General features: G+C 38.6%; 1 protein-coding gene across 2 annotated transcripts; it reads right to left on the reverse strand.

The window, feature by feature from the left end:
- Positions 1-2,440: 2,440 nt before the first annotated feature.
- spaca9 (sperm acrosome associated 9) lies at positions 2,441-15,978 on the reverse strand. 2 transcript variants are annotated; one of them, XM_048613648.1, is made up of 3 exons: positions 15,824-15,978; positions 7,202-7,347; positions 2,441-2,921 (listed from the first exon to the last, which is right to left on the reverse strand). In XM_048613648.1, exons 2-3 carry the CDS (start codon positions 7,343-7,345, stop codon positions 2,715-2,717), a joined length of 351 nt encoding a protein of 116 aa, XP_048469605.1. In that variant the 5' UTR covers positions 7,346-7,347; positions 15,824-15,978; the 3' UTR covers positions 2,441-2,714. The 2 variants fall into 2 exon arrangements, with proteins under 2 accessions (XP_048469605.1, XP_048469604.1); XM_048613647.1 differs by lacking the exon at positions 15,824-15,978 and adding an exon at positions 8,081-8,221.
- Between the last annotated feature and the right edge of the window lie 45 nt (positions 15,979-16,023).

Genomic DNA, 16,023 nt, shown 5'->3' on the forward strand with positions numbered 1-16,023 from the left:
CAGTGCTTCCTCTCAACAGTTTGAAATGATATATTTATAGACCAGCGTGGATGGTAACATCACTTGTAAGATTTTTGAAGGCAGGATGCCAGTTTCACATCTCATGATCTATGGCATAATAAATCATCACACTGCAGTCCCTGTCACACTTCAGGTGCCACATAGTCTATATGCAAACTATTGTGCTACTCTTTCATTTGATTGGTTTATATTTCAATTCTGTAAAGTCAGCTATGTACTGTGAGTGAAATGTAGTATGAAAGTAGAATGTGAATCCTTGAAGTGGCTCAAAAAAATTTCCAACATTCTTTAGACTACAAAAAAATCAGAACTTGATAGAGATTGGCCTGCCATTTTTCTTCCTTGCGGGCCAATAGCAAGAACACAAAATATGGTTTGTTAAGTAATAAAAAACATTTTTAAATCATGTTCTTCATAATATGAAATTTGCATGTATCTATAAAATTGTCTTATGTCTTTAAGTGTCTGTATTAACATTTTCTTTCCCTTGGATTCAGATTTTCTCAAAAGCTTTGGCTTCCACTCAGTGTTCTTGCCGGCACTATAATTCTGTTAGCTGAAATGAATTATCAACTTGTTCCTGCATACAAGTTGGATCTTGTTCAGCACGTAGAGTCTTCCAACGTGCATTAGTATGATTCTCTTTATGCAAAAACTGGGAAAGTTGCTATGTATCAAAATTTAGCAGGACATATGATCTTGGCATTGCTAAGCGAAACAAGTCAAAATACAGTAATCAATAGAGGAGGTGATAAAGACTGGCATTAGGGTTTCAGCAGCCATTGGACTGAGACAGGGCAAATGCAGGCACTGTACTGAAGGCAAGTACAGACAGATATAAGGGCAATCAATTCTATAAAATGAGGAGAAAGGAAACTGAAATTGAAACACCAACAGTAGTGAATCACTCAGTGCAGAAGCTGACACAGAATAGAAGGGAAACATTTCAGGGTAGAAAAGGAGGGGAAGACTTCGTAGATAGCAAGGATTTCAAAGAAGAAGTTAGGTGTATGGAACAAGATGAGATGCTTTAAAGAGGAGACTGGGTACTGTGAACATACTTTTGTGTACTTGAAGCTACATATACTAATACTAATATACTAATCTTGCTCTTTGTAGACAGAATAAACATGCACATGCACTGTACTTGTTTCAACCCAACAAAACAAGTGACAAATGTTTGCTGGCTAATTTCTTCCTGAGAGGGCATTGAGTTGGGAAGTTATGTTGCAGTTTTACAGGACATCGGTGAGGCCGTATTTGGAGTATTGTGTTCAGTTTTGGTCACCTTGCTTTGGGAAGAATGTTATTAAATTGGAAAGAGTGCAGAAGAAATTTACAAGGATGTTGTCAGGACTTAAGGGAGTTACAGGGAAAGGTTGGACAAGCTAGGACTTTTTTCTTTAAAGTGTAGGAGACTGAGGGGGAATCTTATAGATGTGTATAAGATCATGAGAGGCATGGATAGGGTAAATGCATTCAGTCTTTTCACCAGGGTTGGGGAATTGAGGACTAGAGGGCATTAGTTTATGGTAAGAGGGGAAAGAAGATTTGCGAACCTGAGGGGCAACTTTTTTACACAGAGGGTAGTACACCAATAGAATGAGCTGCCAGAAGAAGTGGTTGAGGCAGGTACATTAACAATATTTAAAAGGCATTTGGATGAATTCATGGATAGGAAAGGTTTAGAAGTATATGGGCCAAGTGCAGAGAAATGGGGTTACCATGGATGGACATTTTGGTTGGCATGGACCAGATTGGGCTGAATGGCCTGTCTCCGTGTTGTAGGACTCAATGACTATCAGATTCAACATACCTGGTTTAAAATTTAAACAAAACCTGGCAGTTAACTGTAAATTAACATCAATTAGTGCTTTATCAAAGGCAACATCTCTACTAACTTGCCAACCAATCAGCTCTCTTCTCTTACACAGTACAAACGTTGGTTTTCCCTTTGAATTGATATTCTTATGAATCATCCTGATGAGTGCAAGATGAAAGGCTTCAACAAAATGTGTCTTGTCTCAGCAATACTCAACCAATATGTTATTTAGTCAATTCTTCTGAAGTTTAAAATGTATCAAAGATTTTGACTATTAAATTTCTATATAAGAATCTGTTAGACAAACCTAAGTATGGTGGTCGTAGCTATGTCTTAAAGGTGATGTTCTTGCCTCTGAATCAGAAAGTTTGAGTTCGAGCCCCACTCGAGACTTGGAGGTGTTGTTTTTCTGATGAAACTTTAAACCAAGGCTCTACCTTCCCTCATAAGACAATGTAAAAATCCCACAACACTCTACCATTTCAAAGAAGGGTAAAGGAGTTTCATCTTGTGTGCCCTGGCCAATATTTATCCCTTAATCGACATCACTAAAACAGATTAGCTAATCATTATACTTTATTATTTGTGCAACCTTGCTACATGAAAATTGTCTGCCACATTTTCTACATTATAAGCATGATAAACATTACAGAAATGGAAGTTCTTTCTTTATTGATCTTAGGCTAAGTGAATTTCAACAAATGAATTTTGGGACATGTGAATTTCAGTTTGTGGTAAAACATTTAATTGCTTGAGCTACTAGATCACACCAGGCCAAGCCTTTCTTCAGCAAAATTGTGCAGCATTGTGAATTTGATGGACTACATCGATACAAACCGATACATGACATTTTATAATGATTTTACAAAACTTACTTGGCTCGAATGTTGGACATGTCATTGTTGCAGCTGAGAAGGAGTTTGCATTTTTCCAGTCTATCATCAGGTGAGCAAGCTTTGGGATTTATATCCTCAAGTTGACTACAAAATTCACTCAGATCTTTGCAAAGATCCAGGAACATGATCAGGATTCGCTTGTCTGTTGAATTGTTACAGTAATGGTCCAGGTAATTTTGAACCTGCATGAGAAAATAAAATAAACGCTATAATTAATCTAATGGTATCAGTTGATGATGGTAAAAGAAGGTAGGTTTGTCACTTTTCATGACTTGTCTCCAGATAATTTCAAGAATTTAAACAGTTATATTTGAAAAACTGAGATGTACACTTTTTGTAATAAAACTTCCTATCTTAAAGTGTTTTTCCTACTTTTCCCACAATCTGTCTATGGCTCATATTAAGCTTTGTCTTAAGTCACCAGAATGCTCTTTAGTCTCCATCCATATTGTTGTGAAACCCATTGACTACAGTTATACAAGAGTAGCAGAAACATCTGATGTCATGGATGGCAATAGAAATGAGACTGAGATTTAATTATCAATTAAGTAACAGTAAAGGTAACAGGTACTTAATAATTAATCATTTCCCAAAATGTATATGATTATAAACTGGCACAAGCTGAACAATCTAAACTGAAATTGGAAATATTTGCTGAATTTTGACCATGTGAAGTGTCAGGTATCACAGCCAAAGACATCTAAATTATCATGGATCTTTTGCAATGTAAGGTTTCTTTAGCTCTGGTTCAAAGAAGGAGGAAGATTTCCTCTGGTTGTTTGTGCTGTTGATCTGATAAATACTATTTTTACTATTTTCTACTGTCATCTGAAGTAATGCATTTTACTGCAATGCTGGAACAATGGTCAAAATAGACCTTCCTGCAATGCTGTTACTCATAAGAAGCAAACAGAATAAATCCAATGTGCTTTAAAACTGAATTGGCTACACTCATAATGCTGCAATATGCATCTTCTGAGTTCCCACGGCAGCCATTGCATTGACCTTCATAAATGAAACTGCCAATAATCTATTTATGATGGACCACAGGTATTGTTTTGGTCTAAGTTCTCTTCCTAATTAGCCCTAGTTACTTGTACAAAGAGGGCAATTTTATCTAATCATTCCAAATTTGACATCATCCAAACATGGGAAGACAATGTGCGTTGTCTAAAACAAACAAAAACAGAAATTGTTGGAGAAATTCAGCAGGTCTGGCAACATCTATGGAGAGAAAACAGGATTAACATTTCAAGTCCAGTGACCCCCTTCTTCTGCACTGGAGATTCGGAACCAATACCAATTCTGATTGGTGTAGAGTGCCTGCAACCAATTCTCCTTTCTAGATATTTTAATCAACCTGATCAGATATGTTCCAACACACCTCAGGAGCAGGTGAGAACTCAGGCCTCCTAGCTCAGAGGTCCCAACACTACCACTGCACCACAAGAGCCTCACATTTTGTTTTAATGTCAAGTGACCTGATTATAGATATTTTAATCAAGCTGTTTAGAAATGTTATCACACACCTCTGAATCAGGTAGGACTTGACTCAGGCCTTCTAGCCCAGATGTGGGGACACTACCACTGTGCCACAACATTCTCAAGTCCACCTTTTTACTCTTTTCTGAAGCCAACTTTAATAGTTTAAATAGACCCTGGTAGCAGAAACAAAGTCAAACATTTAGCAGAAAATTATAGAACTAGAATGGAATCTTATCAAAATAACATTATCTATGGTGATGATGCATGCCAGTCCCTGTGGTGCCCACTGGTCTCTAAGGGCCACTACTGTGCTGGTAAACACTTCATTCTCCCTCTCAATGGATGTGACCACAGAAGGGGGACAAACACTCAGGCTGTACAACTCCCCCAACTTTGGCCAGGCCCAAGAGCAAGCCCACAGGGAGGCCCTTTCAACTGCCAGCCCCCTTCTGCATGGGGTGTCTAATGATTAGGAATGTGAAGGCTCTTTTTCTGTATTTAATCAACTTGCTTGGATGTGTTATGATGTACATTGGGCACAGCTGAGATTTGAACCTGGATCTCCTAGCCCAGAGGTAGCAATACTACCATTACACCACAAGAGCCCTCAATGATACTTCTCCTAATCAATCCATTCAGAGATGTTATGCACTTCTGGAGCAGATGGGGCTCGAACCTCAGTTTCCTGGTTCAGAGTTAGGGACACCACTACTGCACCACAAGAGCCCCAGTTCTTTTTTTCTATGTACAGAAGTATACTGTACACACAACTGAACTTATTTTCCATCAACAAATCACCACGGTATTTATTTTTCCACTTATTAACCGCCACCAGAAAATCACCTGTGTTCGGTCCTCCTTTCTATGGTCAGTCTGGGAGCCTATCTAATTAGCAGTGGTAAAGGATAATCTGCCTTTAAGACTTAACCAGAAGAAGCACTTTTCTTAGACAACAAACTGGAGTTTATTGCAAGATAACAATAGGTACAAGTCACATTGACTAGAAAGGCATTATTACAAGGACTATCAGCAGCCCGAGATAACAGGTCTATCTCCATCAGGACCTTGAGCTAGACTGCTTTATCCAAACCTAAAACTATGCAACATCATTAGTTTGAATGGAACTTAATTCAGCTTTGACATTAACTCTTGCAGAACCATCATCTTGCAGAACCATTTGTCATCCTAATCTCTAATACTATTATTAAAACAAATGATTCAAAGGTTTTCTTTACTACAAGTGCAGTAACTAACAAACAACTGTGGTAAAATAAACATTAGGAAAAGCTGAGGATTGGGGTTTGTATATTTTATCATTGCATTGTGTCAGAATTGAAATGTTCATATTGTGAAACTTATGATACCATTTTCAACATGTTAAGCAATGGGAAACCAGATTAACTAAATTTACCAAAAGATCCCCCAATGAGAAAATTTTCAACAATATTTCTCTTTTTGATGATATTATGTCAACATGAATCATAAACAACATAAATCAAACATGATTTTGCTAGTAAAAAGTACTAATAAAAAAGTAAAAAAGTAAGTTTCACTTTAAATAGTTGATACATCAAAAATAGATTTAAAAATCTTAAGCATTCCCCTTCAGCAATTATAGCATTACATAGCTACACTGTTCCACATTATGCTATTCCTTATTCATGTAGAATAGGTTAATCATCCTATCTAACATCAGCTTTAGGCTCTGAGCTTCCTGCATATGATTATCATCAGCAAGGCACTCTTTCATGAACCCTCTTTCCTTCAGGTCATGACCAGTCTTGAGGTTGTAGCTTTCCCGAGTTTCTTTTCAATCAATTATATCCACCAATCAATTATATCCCTGTTCAATTTTTGATCACATCTGGGAAAACACAGAGCTCTTTACTGTCTTGCAGTTAATTACACAGGCTTTTCAAGCTTAAACCATTTTAGCCAGCTTGGGATTGCTTCCAAAAACTCTTATTTTGCTTGCTGCCAAATAGAAAAACTAACTTCTCAATGAGAATTATTTATTTCTTTACAGCATAAAACATATCTGTGTTCCTCTTTCTTGTCTGCTTGCATTTGTGTTTATGTACTTATCACCTTCAGATCCTCTGCTTGTAGCTGCCCTTTGTGTCCACCATCCACATGGCTTCATTCTTAACTTTCTTCCTGATGGTACTGCTTCCAGATCAAGGACTATAAGGTCACATGAGCCATTTTTTCTTATTTTGATCCCTTAAATATCCTTAAAAGCAATTAGAGATTCCATTGACCTTTTAAATAAATTATACATTTTCCTTAGTGTACAGTTTCTGGGTCAAAGATTGTATGTCATACATACAAACTAAGTAAATATGATACAGTGATAGGTTAATGAAGTTGTTGGGTTTTTTGGTACATTCATAACTGTGCTGATCATAGATATTGACCACTGCAAAATCAACTTGTATGCATTTTTCAGTAATATGAACGCTGTGCTTTTATGATTTTGTACTCAAAACTCTCATTAAGTGAACATGAGAACACCTGCATTAATTAAGTTATCTAGAATGATGAATATCTGGTTCATATTCCTTCATCCAGACTTTTCACTTCTTCCAGTCCTTCCTGAAATCATCCTTGTCATTCTCTGCATCTCCTAGTGTTTCAAGTAGACTTCCAAAAATAACGTACAATATTCCAAATGTAAACCTATCAATGAGGTACACAGGGTTAAAAAGAAACAATTTTACAGTTGTGAAATTAATTTATCCACTGGCTGATTGTCATGATATCTGATATATCACATTGGGGATTTTAGTTTCTATTTATATCAGAATTGTAAGTACTATACCCCAAATTTAAATGTAGAATAAATGCAAATCTAGATGGATTTTAATTTATTTTCAATTGTAACAAACTGTTAAAAAAAAGTTGTAGTTGTACAGCACTGATTTGAGCAAAGTCCTTTTCTATATCAGTAGCTATGGTGAAATGAACACCTTGTTACCTGTGAAAGAGTAGACACAGGCTTGGTCTTGTCGTGGGCGTTCTCACGTGTGTGGTCCAGAGCTGCAACAAATGTGAATTGTTGCTGTTTGAAGAGTAAATAGCGTTGTTCCAGATCTCGCAGAGTAGCCTTCAGCTCATTCATATCTTTATAGAAAGCAGTTAAAAGGTATTTGTTTGGATCCGATAGAAATTACTGAGCTAGCTCATTTATAATAAACTTTTACAGTTTTGGCCTTGTAATAAACACGAACCCGAAAGGGCCATGAACAGCGACACAAAATTCAAGACTTGAAAGTTGTAACTGTTTGCTCAGGAATCTCAGTTTTGCTCATAGATTAGAGCCAGAAATTCTCTGCAGAACTCACAATCCCGATTATTTTCTGTTGCTGCTGCAATAAAGTGATATTGCCTTTATTAATTTATACCTTGCACCATATTTAATTCAATAGATATAGGTGACTCCGTGATTTGGTTCACACGAATTATAATTTATGGAATGCATCTATGGAGAGTAACTACCGCCCCATTGCAGTGCAAACATGAAAGTGCTGAATAACAACAATGTTTGCATAATAATACGCCATATGATTGATTTCAGCTAAAAATCTTACACAGTTGATAATTCAAGATGTGGGGCTCTCGGACATGTAATATTTGTTGTACTATTTAAACAACATTCACTGTTTTTAAACAAATAATCTTGATTAAATGTCAGTGAAATACGATAACGTTAATGAAATACAGGTTGTTCTAAATGTATTGATCTGATAACTAATACAATGTAAATGTGCAATGAGGCATATACAAGATGTATGACCGCAACTATTTTACCAATGATGGTGATTAATAGTGAAATATTTACTTGGCGATAACCTACCTGAAACTTTGAAAAAATAGATCTCGGATTATACCAAATGATTTTTAAATTCGTTGCCTTTTTATGTGTTCCGGGTGGACGTTTTCCTCCTAGCCTGGTTAGTTTGTTAACTGGATACAATTTCAGCTGGCGCCATACTGTATGTAGTGACCATTGTTTAACTTCATTACCTAGCAACTGAACTAAATGCACGTAAGTCACGTTAACCTTCACTCGCGTATCAAATGTACGTATCACTATCAATCAAGGGGCCTCCTAAGGTGTTACTTGCAGTTAAATTCGATTATTCAATTGCGTCAATATAAAAAACGAATGTGGTAATAATTTTACTCATTTTATTTCTAATGGTACTCTGAATAAATATCTCTCATGACGTTGATGGTGAATTCTTGTTGATGATGATTCCTCCCTGCTCCCTCCTTAAATATCCTCTTTTGTATTTTATCTTGCTAGAGAGCATCGACTTGGATTTTGCTGTCAACTTTCACCATCATTACCCAAAGCAACACCAACTTTGCGAGTTCGGACATGAGCACAAGACTGCGGAAAGTGAATGGCAGTGAATGTACCATTCACAAACTTCGGCGTTCGCGGTCATTCCTCCATTGAGACCGACAGCAAGTTTGAGAGCTCAGAAAAAAAACGCGAACAATGTGAAAATCTAGAAGCTGCTGACAGTGAATTCAAGCTCCTCCATACGGTGCGCTGTTGAAATTCCCATAGTTTTGCTGTAAAAATCCTGGGGGATAACGAGACACCTTGCTTAACGAGGGGCGACTGGGTTGCTAGACATTAGCTTTCTCGGGACGGTCGACAACTCTATCCCCGTAAAATTCACCATCAACCCTTAAAAAAAACTTCACTCCAATTGTTCATATTTTCAAATATATCTTTCTAAGGTATTAAAATATGTTGCCATTTCACAGCGCCCATATTTCGAAACAAAAACAGAAGTTCCTGGAAAAGCTCAGCAGGTCTGGCTGCAACTGTGAAGAAAAATCAAGAGTTAGCCTTTTAGGTCCAGTGACCCTTCCTCAGAACAGAGCCCATATTTTGAAACCTCATTGTTAAAATCCTTCCAGTTTAACTTCTGACCATTTAGCCAAAAAAACATCACAAACCCATGAGGCTAAATAGTTTATTAATGCAATCAGACTCCCAACTTAAAATATTTCTACAAGGAGTATTAGAAAATCACAATCTTCCATTTGTTTGACCTTGGATTCTAGATTACATAATAAACTATGAATTCAAAATAAGTGGAATAGTGGACGGTGAAGAACATTACCTAAGAATACAACGGGATCATGATCAACAGGGCCAGTGGGCTGAGAAATGGAAATTTAATTTAGATAAATGCAAGGTGTTGCATTTAAGTAAAACAAACCAGGGCAGGACTTACAGAGTTAATGGTAGGGCCCTGGGGAGTGTTGTTGAACAGAGAGACCTAAAGGTACAGGTACATAATTCCTTGAGAATGGTGTTACAGGTAGTCAGGGCAGTGAAGAAGGCATTTGGCATGCTTGCCTTCATCGGTCAGAGCACTGAGTACATGAGTTGGGATGTCTTGTTACGGCCGTACAAGACATTAGTGAGGCCACATTTGGAGTACTATGTACAATTCTGGTCGCCCTGCCATAGGAAGGATGTTATTAAACTGGAAAGGCTGCAAAAAAATGATTTGTAAGGATGTTACTGAGACTGGAGTGTTTGAGTTATAAGAAGAAACTAGATAGACTGGGACTTTCTTCCCTGGAGTGTAGGAGATTGAGGAGTGACCCTACAGAGGTTTATAAAATCATGAGGGACACAGACAAGGTAAATAGCCAGGTCTATTCCCCAGGGTAGGGGAGTCCAAAACTGGAAGGCATAGGTTTAAGGTGAGAGGGGAATGATTTTTGGGACCCGAGGAGCAACTTTTTCACACAGAGGGTGGTGTGTGTATGGATCAAGTTGGCAGAGGAAGTGATAAAGTATAGAGTGGTAAAGAATATAATTACAGCATTTAAAAGACATTTGGACAGGTACATGGATAGGAAAGGTGTACAGGGATATGAGCTAAATACTGTCAAATGGGACTAGTTCAGTTTAGGAAACCTGGTCGGCATGGGCTGAAGGGTCTATTTCTGTGCTGTATGACTCTATGATTCTTTATACTACAACAGTATTCATGGGTATCAATGGATTGGAGAATTATCAGGGTTCTATAAAATAGGTGAGTCAGCCAAGTTAAAACCCAGCCAGTGAAATAGAAAATTACCTCCAATGAGTGTAAATGCTTTTAAAATTCTTGCAGTTAGATAATAATGGATGATCATCTGTTCTCCAAAGATGATTAGTTTACTTTGTTTGTAGAATTCCTGCAATAGCACTATCAAAATACAAAGCCTGTTTCCATCTCTGTAACATTGCCTGACTCCATCCTGACTTCTACTCACTTGCTGTTGAAATCCTCAGTCATGTTTTTTTCACTCTGGACTTGATTGGTCAAACCCACCCTGACCAGCTTTGCACATTCCACATATGAGGTCATCCAAACTCTGATGTCATGTCCTTATTTCACCAAGTCCTGTTCACCCATTGCCTTTGTACCTGATGATCCACACTGGCCCCTCATTTGGCAAAGCCTCAATTTTAAAATTCTCGTCCTTATTTTCAAAGCATTCCAGGACCTTGCCCTTCCCCTTCCGCATCCCTGTAACATTCTGCAGCCCCACAAGTCTGTAAGGAATCTGATACTTCTGTAATTCTAGCCTCCTGAACAGCCCAAATTTTAACTGCAGCACTGTTGGCAATTGTGCATTCTGTTGCCAAAATCAACGGTCTGGCCTCCTCTCCCTCCTCCTATATGGCTCTATTTAAAACATCTTTTTGAGTACACATTTTGTCCTAATATTGCCTTATGCCCTCTCCTTGTATCAAATTTTATCTTGTAACATCCTTTGTATTGTCTTAGGATGTTCTATGTTAAACGCACTAAGTAAACACAAGTTATTGTGTTGTTTGGTGAACTGAATAATGGGACAAAATAATAGAGTAAATGGCCATTTTATATTTCTTACATGATATGCAATGCAGATGACATCAAGCATTAACACAAAATGACTTGCACACCAATATTAATCCATGCTCCTAACAATAAAAGGAAAGAAAACAATATGACATATTAATGCTATTATTTCTTTTTTTGTTTAAGTTCCTTCTCCTTTCCTCTGAAACGCCAATTTTCACCAGTTCAGCATTTGATCTGGGCAGCAGCAGCTATGTCAAACGAGTTCTGTCATCTTCTCCACCAATGTTCACATCCATATGTTACAGCAAGGGTCGTTGATCAATGATTAGCAAAGGAAATCTGTTTGCTTGTTTGCTAATATTGATAACCTTCCCCTTGCATTGGGTCAAAATGCCTGAACTGCTGATCCTTATTAGTTAACAAAGTGACTTTTATACACTCGACCTCTACCCACAAGTGTTTTAAGCTCACAAAAAAACTATGCTTAGTCTTTAGCTGCCTACAACACATGGTATATCTTTCATCACAACTGTGGCTTGATTCTTGGTATTATATTACTCTGTGGTAGAAATATTTTAGCAGTGTGTTGTAATTCTTAGCCGAGTTTTCAAATTCTTCCATGTATTTCTCCCTACCAACTCCGAAGGTGGATGTCAATTTGAATAATGAAAGGCCTGATCAAGGAACACTTTCCCAGGTCTGCTGGCATTTGCCAGTAGCAGAGCAGTAACCTCACCCACCACCACACCATTTGGCAAAGCCATTAGCTACATGGAGGCAGCCTCCCAACAGCTTCCTGGAAAATGGCCATTGGAATGGGAGACTCTGCGAAGAGGCTGCTACTGTCAAATGTTGACTTGCATTGCCATCACTTCACCATTGCTTCGGGAGGTTTTTCTCGTCCAATCATTGGGGCTTGCTTGGCTCCGACATAAACAAAACAACTCTGCCAAACCTGAGAAGGTACTTTAAAATGCCTTGGGTTTTTCTGGCTGAATCGGCAACTTCCACTTCCAGTGGTGTCATTGTCAAGGCTGCAGCGCCACTGGTTCTCTGACTGAATTGGCATTGTGAAATACCTACCCAGCTTCGCCAATTGGTCAACTCCCCAAATAAAAAATTTCCTTCTCCTCTTAGAAATCTCTTCCTTGTTTTGTATTCCTTTAACTTTATAAAGTTATTGGGTGATCTAATTGAGGTGTTTAAAATGATAAAAGACTTTGATGAACATGGATACAGAAAAACTATTTCCTCTGATGGGAGAGTCAGAACAAAGGGACACCATCTTAAAATTAGAACTCATCCTTTCAGAAGTGAAATTGGAAAGCACTTTTTCTCACTGAGGGTACTAGAGATATGATCCTCATTTCATCAAAAGGCTATAAACTCTGGGAGAATTCAGTCCAGGTCTGAGGCATTCAATTCGAGCGACTCTACTCTATGCAGGAAATCCAGGTACGACCTTTGCAAGGTTATTAGAGATACCAAAAGACAATACTGAACTCAGCTTGAGACCCAGATCATCCACACCGACACCCATTGTTTGTTGTAAGGCTTACATGACATAATGGCCTACATGGCAAAGTCAAATAGAATCATGGGCAACAATGCATCCCTTCCCAATGAGCTCAATGTATTCCATGCTCACATTAAACAGAAGGTCAGTCTAACAATGTCACCTGTCCCAATAGCCTCAGATACACTTGTATCCATGGTCATCACCACAGATGTTAGACCGGCCTTCTTCAGAATGAACCCATGGAAAGTGACTGTCCCGGATGGAGTCCTGACCATGCACTCAGATCCTGTGTGGACCAACTGGTGGGAGTATTCAAAGACATCTTTAACCTTTGCCTACTTCGATCTGAAGTCCTTACCTGGTTCAAGAAGACCACCATCATCCAAAGAAAAATCATGCAGCAAGCCTCAATGACGATAGCCCGGTGGCTCTGACCTCGATAATTATGAAGTACTTTGAGAGATTAGTCATGGTTCACGTCAATTCTAGCCTTCCAGGTGGCCTTGATCCCTTGCAATTCACCTACCAGTGGAACAGGTCCACGGAAGATGCCATTTCCCTGGCCCTACACTCATCCCTGGAACATCTGGATAATAAGGAAACCTACAACAGGGTCCTATTTATTGACTGCAGCTCCACCTTCAACTCCATAATTTCAAAGAAAGTCATCTCCAAACTCTGAAACCTAGGTCTCAGCTCCCCCCTCTCTAACTGGACATTCAACTTCCTGACCAATAGGCCGCAATCAGTAAGAGTTGACCATAACACCTCCTCCATGAAATTCTCAACACTAGTGCCCACAAGGCCGCATATTCAGCCCCCTACTGTACTCCTTATACACTCATGACTGTGTGTCCAAATTCCACCCCAACACTATTTGCAAGTTTGCTGACGACACCACCGTTGTAGGTCAGATCTCAAACAATCATGAGACAGAGTACAGGAAAGAGAAGGAGTACTTAAAGGCATGGTGTAAAGACAACAATCACTTCAACATCAGCAAACTGAAGGAGCTAGTCATTGACTTCAGGAAGCAGAGTGGAGGGCACACCCCCATCTGCATCAATGGTGCTGAGGTGGAGATGACCGAAAGCGTCAAGTTCCTGGGAGTGATGATCACCAACAATCTGTCTTGGTCCACTCGCGTCGACGCGATGGTCAGGAAAGCACAAGAATGCCTCTTCTTCAGGAAGCAAAGGAAATTCAGCACGTCCACAAAGACTCTTACCAATTTTTATAGATGCAACAAAGAAAGCATCCTGTTGCATCACAGCATGGTATGGCAACTGCTCTTCCCAAGACCGCAAGAAACTACAGAGTCACGAGCACAGTCCAGTCATCATGCAAACCAGCCTTCCATCCATTGACTCCATCTATACTTCCTGCTGCCTCGGGAAAGCAGCCAACATAATCAAAGATCCCCTCCCACCCAGGCTATACTCTCTTCCACCCTCGTCCGTTGGACGGAAGATATAAAAGTTTGAATACACATACGAACAGATTTAAGAACAACTTCTTCTGTGCAGATTTTAAACAGACCTCTCAAATGTTAATGTTGATGTCTCTCACTGCTTCTACTCTGCAGCTGTAACACTGCATTTTGCACTATTTTCTGCTACCTGATGCACTTTTATGGTACAATCTGCCTTAGAGCACGCAAAACAGCACTTTTCACTGTATCTCGGTACATATGACAGCAATAAATCAAATCAAATCAAATTGAAACTTTCAAGACTGAGATTGATTCATTTTTGTTAGTTAAGGGTATTAAGGGAAATGAATCAAATGTAGATCAATAGCACTGTAATACATATCAGCCATAATCTAACTGAATGTTGGGCAGCATCAACAGCCTGAACTACTGTCTCTTTTTTAATGTGTTAATTATAACTTTCTAATTTCCCTCCATTAATTGTCAATGGAACATAGGATTTCATTCCTACCCAAAGTAACAGATGCCACAGAAACCCAAACTCTTTTTCTCTGGATCTACCAGACAACTTGTGGTGGTTTAACCTGAGGGAATTTTCATCACTCTACACCATAAACCAGCCAACTGAGCTAACCGATCCCTACACACAAATAAATGAGTACTGTTCATATGTATCACATAATTTGTATCATATTTTGAAGCAGAATTGCATTTATTTCATGGAAAAAAAACAAAGAACTGGAAATCTGAAACAAAAACAGAAAGTGCTGGAGAATTGCTGGAGAGTTAATATTTGTTTTCTCTGCTCAGATGTTGCCAGACCCGTTGAGTTTCCCCAGCAATTTCTGTTTTTGTTGCATTTGTTCATGACAATCCCAGTCAGAGGGCTGAACAGCACCATCTGGTGGTCCCATGGTATTTTCAGCAAAAGTTTGCTTGGTTTTATAATGTGTAAGACAATGATTTATTTCTTTAAGATGTTTCTCCCAGCTAACCTTTAACCTGATTTAAGTCTATTAGTACACAGCAAAAGCCTGAAGTGGGATAAGCATTAATTTGTTGCAGAAGTAGAGAATGAAGGATATGCACATAGAAACATGGGAATAAATTAGACCATATAACCCTTTGAGCCTAAAACCCTGTTCTGAAGAAGCATCACTGGACTCGAAATGTTAACTGTTTTCTCTCCACAGATGCTGTTAGTCATGCTGAGTTTCTTCAGCAATTTCTGTTTTTGTTTGTTTCAGATCTCCAGCATCTGCACTTCTTTGTTTTATGTTAACCCTTTGAGCCCCTTCTACCTCAGTGTATCTCAGAGCTCAGATCAGCACTAAGGGTGGCAACATCAGGACCTGGCACATTCCCTACCATTACCGTCATGCCAGGACCGACCTGGTAGACTAATTTTTCTTCCTTTGTCCAGTCTCTCTCAACCTACATTTGTGATTCTGCTGACGCTGTACACATTTCAACAATTTCTGACTTCCTGGCCCTGACTATTTCCTCTTCACTTTGGCTCAATGAATTATTTTCTACCTAATGTCAAAACATTTAACGTCATCATTCCCTTCATTGGAATTTCTTTTTGTTTGAACCTGTCCCTTTCCGTGAAAAGGGCTGTTGCTGCTGAAGACATCTCCCAGAATTTGGATGCATTTAGTGATCAGGAAGGAGGGGCATTTATAGTAAGTTGGAGATATCAACATTAAACAAGAATAAAAATTAATGATAATATTAAAACTGCAAAATAAAAATAACTTTTGAAAAAAAAGTCGTTACATCTTTAGAAGAAGACTCCCCAGGTCAGCTGGAGTACTCCAGTCACCAACAGCTCGGTATCCATAGCAACGATCAACGGTTTGCGCACTTTGAATCAGAAAATCTTCCATAAATCCTTAAGTCAATGAATGACGAGTTGTTTTTATCCGTTCGTTTGTCTTCACAGGTTGTCAGTGTAAATTAAATTTAAACACAAGACA

The sequence above is a fragment of the Rhincodon typus genome, chromosome 28 (assembly GCF_021869965.1).
Source record: "Rhincodon typus isolate 14 chromosome 28, sRhiTyp1.1, whole genome shotgun sequence".
NCBI classification, from domain to species: domain Eukaryota; kingdom Metazoa; phylum Chordata; class Chondrichthyes; order Orectolobiformes; family Rhincodontidae; genus Rhincodon; species Rhincodon typus.

What these genes read in the sequence shown, in the direction of transcription:
- spaca9 (XM_048613648.1), bottom strand. Translation starts at nt 7,345, where the DNA reads ATGAATGAGCTGAAGGCTACTCTGCGAGATCTGGAACAACGCTATTTA. An exon ending in CTGTGTCTACTCTTTCACAG is followed by an intron (nt 2,922 to 7,201) that starts GTAACAAGGTGT and finishes TTTCTCATGCAG; the next exon opens with GTTCAAAATTACCTGGACCA.